The sequence below is a fragment of the Cyprinodon variegatus genome, unplaced genomic scaffold (assembly GCF_000732505.1).
Source record: "Cyprinodon variegatus isolate N-32 unplaced genomic scaffold, C_variegatus-1.0 Scaffold808, whole genome shotgun sequence".
Lineage (NCBI taxonomy): Eukaryota > Metazoa > Chordata > Actinopteri > Cyprinodontiformes > Cyprinodontidae > Cyprinodon > Cyprinodon variegatus.
Genome location: NW_015151261.1, coordinates 182,630 through 191,001, shown reverse-complemented (window position 1 = coordinate 191,001; position 8,372 = coordinate 182,630). Strand labels below are relative to the sequence as shown.

Genomic DNA, 8,372 nt, shown 5'->3' with positions numbered 1-8,372 from the left:
TACATATTCATGTATAAGCCAATAATGAGTTTGTCAGGAAGAATTACATCTTTATTTGTGATTTTTCTACAATCTATAAACGAGCCCATTTTGAAGGGATCCCACATTAAAAAATAAAAGACTGAGGCTTCTTTGGAAAATCATCAGAAACAGAAGATTTACCCTGGAGGAAGTGATTCGGGTGGTTCCCATGTTGTTTTCTTTCCAATGTGATCCACATAATACACCCTGCCATTCTGATCCACCCTCCGCTCCCATCTAGATAACACCGAGATGGGATAAATACAATAATAAATACAAAATAAAAGATACAAAACAGAATCTAATAAAAAATCATTAAGTGTAATTTAATGTTAATTGAAATCAAATGTGTAACAGTTCATTCTAAAAGTCTTTGCTTCAATAAAAAAGAAGTAAATTGTTACTTTTCTATGTCAGTACATGGTATTTTGTGTTCTACAATCTCCTAGTGAAAACATTGAACTCGAGATGGCTTTAAGAATGAATCATGAGCACAAAGTGGAACATTGTTCTTGGGTTTGTTCGGCTAAAAAGCAGCGACACATTTCCTGACACTCTTTTCCATGAGTGACTCATTAATTCCTCTCTTTCTGTATTTTCTGCCGATAAAGCTTCCAGTTCCCTCTGTGTTTGTGTTAACAACTCTCAGCTCTGTGACGATTACAAAAGGAGAGCTAACCCAGGGGGTAATGGTCCATTGTTGGAGGGTACTCTGGGAGGGAGGGAAGGTGTGGTGTTGCTGGTTTCTGCAGCTCCCGGTGTGGAGGATGTTGAAGGACTGGAGTCTGGAGCAGATGCAGGGCCCTCACTAGCCTCTGTAGGAGCGGAGCCATTTCCAGAAGATGCTGAGGGAAAATTAGGATACAGGGAGCTTGTACTATAATACAAAAGTCAGAAAACGTATGTCTAAACCAACTTTACCATTCAAAATATGTTTCATAAGACCATGAGTAACACTGGACACTTCTTCTCTATGTACACTACCGTTCAAAGTTTGGGGTCACATTGAAATGTCCTTATTTTTGAAGGAAAAGTACTGTACTTTTCAATGAAGATACTGTAACTTTAAACTAGTCTTAATTTTAAAGAAATACACTCTATACATTGCTAATGTGGTAAATGACTATTCTACCTGCAAATGTCTGGTTTTTGGTGCAATATCTACATAGTTGTATAAAGACTCATTTCCAGCAACTATCATGCCAGTGTTCTAATGGTACAATGTGTTTGCTCATTGGCTCAGAAGTCAATTAAACGCTCAAAATGGCCAGAAAAAGAGAACTTTAATCTGAAACTCGACAGTCTATTCTTGTTCTTAGAAATGAAGCCTATTCCATGCGAGAAATTGCTTCCAAATCTTCATTCAATCCTCACATTTCATTGGTGCTTCCCTAAGAAGGTTTGGTGTCGTACCTGGTGAAGAAGTTGGTCTGCGAGGAGTTGGGGGAGGAGGCCTGGATGGTCTCGGTGGTCGAAACGGCTTCCCGCCCAATGATGGAGAACCTCTGCTGTTTGCTGTCCTCTGAGGGCTGGGAGAGACTCTGTGCTCCACACTGGCAACAGTTGGAAAGCTGTCTCGATTTGGCCTGTCCAGAAATAAACAAAAATATATTTTAAAAAACAGCAGAAAACCAAAGGATGCAGTAAATCTAGAAACGGTTAATAATGAGATGTTAATTGAAAATGTTAACTCTACCTCAATGTGGGATCCCCATTAAAGTGAGATGCTCCTCCATTATATGTACCTAAAACAACAAACACACAAGAAAAGCTGACCAAAAAGACGACAAAGATCTGTTGAAATAATTATGTACTTTAACTTAAGGGATGTTCAATAAATATCAGTGTCAATAAATATCAGTTAGTTGAATAAACTTTTGGCTCTCAAAATGGTATCGGTGCCCTATTTGTCGGTACTCGCCGATACTGATGCCACCCTTTTAGTGCAGCATTGGATGCCCTGCCCGATACTGATATCGGTGTCGGTGCAACACTAATCAAAAACTACAATATTTAACAAACAAGAAGTAGAACACTTGTTCAAATGTATACAGAAGAGGTTTACTGTAGATATAAAGTCCATTTTTACTCACTTTGACCGTCTGCCTCTGCTTTGGCGAACATTTCAGGGTCCACTGTCATGCCATCCAGAACGACACACAGGTCTCCCACCCAATCTGTTTGCTCTCTGTCAGCGTACAACTGGAGGGTCTGTACCACCTTAGAAACTGTAAAGAGGTAACATGCTAAGGAGTGACATTAGGGTCCAACAAAACATTATAAATCATCCAAATACATGAGGAACAAGAAAACAGGGAGTATTGAGCTGCATCTGCTCCCGCTGAATAAGAAGCTCATTACTAAAATACAATTGACGAATGATCAGGACTAAAAAGTTATTTTGACAGATGTGAATTTTTTGCTTTGACATGGAACATCAATCAACATACACATTTTATCCCAGGTTCCCCTTCTTTAGCTCTGCTAGAAGAGATTAAATGAGGCAGAATACCAGAAATCTCCAACATAAATGATCCAAAGCAAATACATTGGAGATGATTAAGTCATAAGACAAAGTGGAAAGCAGTGAAAACACACCTGTAATCAATTCAAATGTATTTCCATTTCGTCAAAGTGATTTTATTGCTTGCTTTTCCTTTGCTGGATTAGTTTCAGGTATTTTACTGTTGGTTTCCACCAATTTTAAAATTTCATCACTGATATTTTTTTCTCTGGTTCTTTGCATAACAGCCAAAGGTCACTCTGGTTAGGTAGAGAACACATATAGAACACTTTTTACCTCCTGCCAAAGAACCTCATGGAGATATAGAACTGGACTTTGGCTCCGCCACTTTTTCTCAAGTATGCTTACTTGTGAGCCAGTGTCTAAATGTACTACATGTCTTAGATGTATTTTTGCTCTAACTTGACCTAATAACTAAAAGGTGTATTGATAACTAGCTCTGCAGAGAACAGATAAAGAAAGTTTTGTCTGTTCCAGGTGATGGTGAACCAGGGGAACATCTAAGTCCTTCAGGACACTGAATGGAGGAATGGAAATACCTCCATTACCTCTCTGATAATATAACTGTAGCTGTAGCTAAAAATCTAGGGTGGAGTTCCTCTTAAAGGTATTTTATTGCTTTGCATTTCCTCAACTGTAAAAATTAACAGTTAGTTTTCTCTCCTTTCAACAAAGCTTGGTGCTCCTCAAAATAACGACTGGCAACCAAAAGTAGCTTATAGTTAGTAACATGTTGTGTTTTAATGTCCATATAACTGCAGGATGCTAAATGATTTTACAGCCATCTGCCTTTCAACTACTTACTTTTCATGTTGTTGGCCTTTAGTGTTTCACTGATGTGCAGCTTAGCCTGGCCTAAAAACAAGTCTGACTTCAACGTCTGGTAGCTCCAAACACGAAACATTAGTTTGCTGAAGGGAGTGACGATCCTGTTGAGACAAAACGTTTCAATAATTGTAGAAGTGAAATGACAGAAACCAAACTTCTGCCATTGACCATCTGACACATGAAAGCCCTCTTGGGCCTTACATCATTTCCTCAATTATCTTTGAAAATATTCTTAGTTGAAATCCCAAGTAGGTGCTTTAATATTTTTCCAACTAAAAAATGGTTTAGCTAGAATTTCCTCTTTCTAATAAAGGCCATTAACGGACAGAGAGTGTAACTGCTTCTAGCTGTTTGACCAGCACCATAAAAAGACACTTTGAATATATAACTCTAATGACCTTCCCTTTGTAAACACATGAAAAAATGTGGTGGAAATGATAGAGGAACAATTTTATTGAAGCTTGAAACAAGGTCTCTATTAACAACATTAACAAACTGAACCCTGTCTCCATTATACTGTGTTGTTTAAATCTATTAAGCTGATATTCAAAAAGATAAATATGAGGTTCAGCATATATTTATGGAAAATATTTCTATACTTGGAAGAATTAAAAGGAAGGAAGGAAGGAAGGAAGGAAGGAAGGAAGGAAGGAAGGAAGGAAGGAAGGAAGGAAGGAATGCAAGGTCTTTCAAATTAATCAAGTTTTATTGAGAAAATGTTTGTTTACCTAATGCAGGTTAAGTATAATGGAGGAATATTTTGTTACTTCAAAGCAACGTTAAATCGTAAATGGCCTGTACTGATATAGCTCTTTTCAAGTCACGAGACTTGACCAAAGTGCTTTACACACTACATTCAGGGATTCACCATTCACGCACACACTGATGAGGCAAGCTACATTGTAGCCACAGCTGTCCTGGGGCTCACTGACAGAAGAAAGGCTCCCAAAAACTGGCGCCACCGCGCCCATTGACCACCATCAGTAGACAAGCAGGTGAAGTGTCTTGCCCAAGAACACAACGACCCTGAAAGCCGGGGCTTGAACGGTCGAGCCTTCGATTTCAGGGCAAACTTCTACAACAGATGCCACTGTCGCCCCACATCACAATATTTGACTTTCACAAACCAAATTATAAGTACACAGGTGAAGGTACATGCTGGGATTTTGTTGTTTGGTCACATCCACTTAAAAAAAACAGGAAAAATATTAAAAGTAAAATACACACATGTAAAAGGCTATTTAATGACCTTCTAAATGTAATGAATAGTTACCAAGAAAATTGGTTATGTACTTCAGACTCTGTGAGTACTAAAATGGAGTTTGTTTAGTTGACTGCTTGTTTACTTTTAAGGCGATATACAAACCCTAAAATTAAAGATGGAACAGGAAATGTCTTTAGAAACTGCTTATGTGTGGAGCAATTTAAAAGCAAAACAGTCATATGAGCATTTTATGTTCATTTTGTGCATAGTTCATTTATGAACAATAGATTAGCCTGGAGCCGCTGGAACATTGATGATCCAACTGTCAACAAGCAGTAGAAGGGGATGTTACCTTATAACTGAAAAATTTGTGCTGAAGTCAAAATTAAAAATAGTTTAATACAACATTTACACATTTCCCGCCTTGTTTTTAGCCCACATCTCTTTTTGTTTTTTTTGTTTTTCAGAACACCAGATTGGTACAGTAAGATCTCTACCAAGGCTCATTGAATCCTGGGTATTCTGTGCTTTTACAGAAAACAAAACAAACAAGAAAACTTCAAATGAGTCCTTAGTTATTCTGACTTACACAGTGAGTGACTGCTTCCATTTGGGGGTGTGAGTGTTGTTGCATTTCTCCGTTTTCTTGGACTGGCCATCGACTGTCACTTCCACATAAGGACTGGGGCCAAGCCAGTTCTTCTTGTTTTCTCTTAATTTCGCAGATAGCACTGAAACAGACAGAAGTGGCTTTATAGCAGGCCGGATATGGGAATTAAAAAAGGATAAAAATTACCCATCATTCACACAGTTGAAAAAGGAACTATGAAAGAGTGGGACTCAAACTTATAAAAAATGTTGCTATGGAGGAAATGCACATCAGTACGTGATAAGGCAAAGCTGAAAAACCACAATCTTTTTTACTGCAAGACGACTAATCCTGCCACTAAGCAGCATTTGAGCCACATATTCATTCCCACTATTGTAAAAAGCTGGCTGCATTACATAAAAGGTGGAGCTGGAACATACAGTAGAGGCAAAGCTTGTACAGTAGGTAAAAATACAACACAGCCAGTAAGTCATATAAAGTGTAACATGAATCAGGTTTTCCAACAAGCTTAAGTCAGCAAAGCCGGTGTAAAATCTTAATTGCAATCGCTACCTTTAGGGAACCCACTAGCACAGATATGGGAAAAAATTCAAATAAATTTATCTTCTATGGGAGGAACATGACATCGTAATAAAGAGTATAAAATTGTTCAGTGTGCATTCAGTCATGAGGAAGAATCCATTTCAGTGAACACCAGAATCATGTTGACTCATTTATGACTTACGATCCAAATTGATCAAATTGTAGAAAATATTATAATAAGTAATTAGGGAGACACAATATCAAAAACTGGTGTCATACATGTATGCATATCCTATATTAATATTGTCATTATGGACAGTAAATCACATGTGCAAATTTTATATATTCTATATATATATATATATATATGACCACAATGCTGATCTTGCTTTTCAGCTTCAGTTAAACACTCACAATCCTGCACTTCATCACTATTACTGCCAGTTAAGGAAGGAGAGGTAGGAAGGGATGGTTACTGGCCCAGTTTTACATATGGGCTGATAACAATATATTTAAACAGGACCAATATTGGCTGATATCAATGTTACAGCTATATATTGTGCATTCTTATAGGTAAGCCATGGATTTTGTGCTGGTTTATACACTAGGTACAAATATGACATGTCACAGAAGTCAATGTTATTGAGCAACACTTCATAGTAGAAAACACAAGTTAAAGGTATATAGGAGGACTTTCCCTAATCTCTGAAAAAGAACCGCCCTCTCCACTTAAAAAAAAAATAAAAATGCACATGCACCACCCTGTATCTGCTTGTGAGAGGGAACACCTAGTAAATGTGTGTGAGAGCATGCACGAGCCCATTTCTCCTCGTGCACGCTCTGTTTACAGGTTGCTGTTTGTATCGCTGATACAAGCTTACTTTCCAAAAGAAGATTTGCAATTTTTCCACCGCAATGAAAAAGGCTTGCTTCAATGACTGGCTGAAACCATAGCTCACCACACTTTAATGTGCACATGCACAGAAAAAATGAGGGACGAGCAAGTAGGACTGTCTTATCACCAGAATGATTGACAATTAGGAGGACCACTTATTTTGATGATCCACATGGAAAAAGAACATCCTCCACTATACCTCTAATATAAAAGGCATACAATTTAAGTGAGGAAGACATTACCTTTCAAAGATAACTTTCAAAATGTAAAGAAAAAGTATTTTGAAAAAACTGAAATTTAGTTAAAAGCCATCAGACTAAAGATTATATTACGCTCACAGAAACCATTCTACGTCTCATTTTGATCTGTGTGTATAGAGTAAGACCTGCCATATAGACATAAAGACGTATCTGAAGACATAAATACCTGCACGCTGGAATCAATGACAATAAAGAAGACTGTACATATTCCTTTAGAAACATTTCTTGTGAACAGCTTTAGTCTGAAGGGGATTTCAGACCCACTATTTGTGAAAAGTCACATTTAAACCTTCCTATAGCTTCATGCATTACTGACCAACAAAAATCTTAAAACTGAACCTGCTAAATAGGAAAACCACCACGACAATCACAAGAAAAGTTTTAAAACTTACCATTGATCTGTAGCTGTGCCTTCAGGGGATATCTATTGGAGGGGCTTGACATAATGACTCCATTGGCCATGACATAAGGCTGGGGAGAGAGTCTGATGAGAAGAAAACAGATCATTAGGAAGAACCCAAAAGTTTTCTACAGCTTTGGGTCAATATTATTTGTAAACTAGTTGCAATTATATCTGTGAAGAACCCATTTTTTATGTACGCTTTTAACCACTGAATATCAGTTTATTATTATTTATAGTTAAAATTTTTGGTGCTGAAATTTTTATCAGAATTACATTTAATCAGATACTACTGTTTAAAAACTCTAAAAAGCACCTTATTTCCACTGATGTGTTTCTAATCCCCTTTAACCAGTCAACTCTTTAGATATTTAAACAATATTTCTGCTTATTCAACCAAAATCACAGACAGCAACCACAAACCACAGTGGTGTGATCACATTATCAGTAGACTTTTAGTAGACAATCCGAATTAATACATCTACTGTCAACAAATTAGGTCTAAAACATCTGCAAGGGCAGTACAAACTGATGCATCGTTTACAGAAAGCATCTAATGACAGATAGTTTTGTTTATGAACCCAAAAGGTTGATTAGTCAACAAACACAACTGCTATCAGTGATGTTTTTGTCAACGATGAGGATGACAAAATCATTTTGTTAATGCTCCTTTTTTTTATGACAATAACGAAAACTGACGAGCTAAACGTAGATCTTTGATGATTAAAAGATGACGAGCCATAACTTTGAGTTTTCGTGACCGAGACGAGACTAAATACAAAATAGTGGGTAGTCGTCAGAAGTTTAAAATGCATTATTTTGCTGTAATCTGTTAGACAATTTAAGCAGTATTATCCGTGCTGCTGCTTCCTGTTTTGTTTTCTGCCACCCAGCATTACACATGCTGCAGGAGCAAAGATGGACAATGGCGGCAGCAGCAGGGTATGAGAAAATAACTTCTGTGCTTGTGCAGAAATGCATCTATCTGCAGAAGTCTGCGCTTCACGCTCCACTCTAATGGTTCGATCTCAGCAGTCTGACTCTTCCTGCTCTCTCTACTTTATAAACTATATGTGGCTGATCATCCTATGCCAACCGTAAAAAACCC

The 8,372-nt window shown here is 37.5% G+C and overlaps 1 protein-coding gene across 1 annotated transcript in view; it reads right to left on the bottom strand.

Moving 5' to 3' along the window:
• Positions 1-7,329, bottom strand: part of LOC107098764 (E3 ubiquitin-protein ligase Itchy-like) — a 23,620-nt gene extending 16,291 nt beyond the window's left edge. Inside the window, exons 1-8 of the mRNA XM_015396603.1 lie at positions 7,257-7,329; positions 5,167-5,308; positions 3,350-3,474; positions 2,115-2,249; positions 1,718-1,766; positions 1,435-1,607; positions 701-866; positions 163-258 (exon numbers count right to left, since the gene is read on the bottom strand). Of these exons, the coding sequence (XP_015252089.1) occupies positions 163-258; positions 701-866; positions 1,435-1,607; positions 1,718-1,766; positions 2,115-2,249; positions 3,350-3,474; positions 5,167-5,308; positions 7,257-7,326 (956 nt within the window). The 5' untranslated portion in view covers positions 7,327-7,329. The remainder of the gene's footprint in view (positions 1-162; positions 259-700; positions 867-1,434; positions 1,608-1,717; positions 1,767-2,114; positions 2,250-3,349; positions 3,475-5,166; positions 5,309-7,256) is intronic.
• Positions 7,330-8,372: the final 1,043 nt, after the last annotated feature.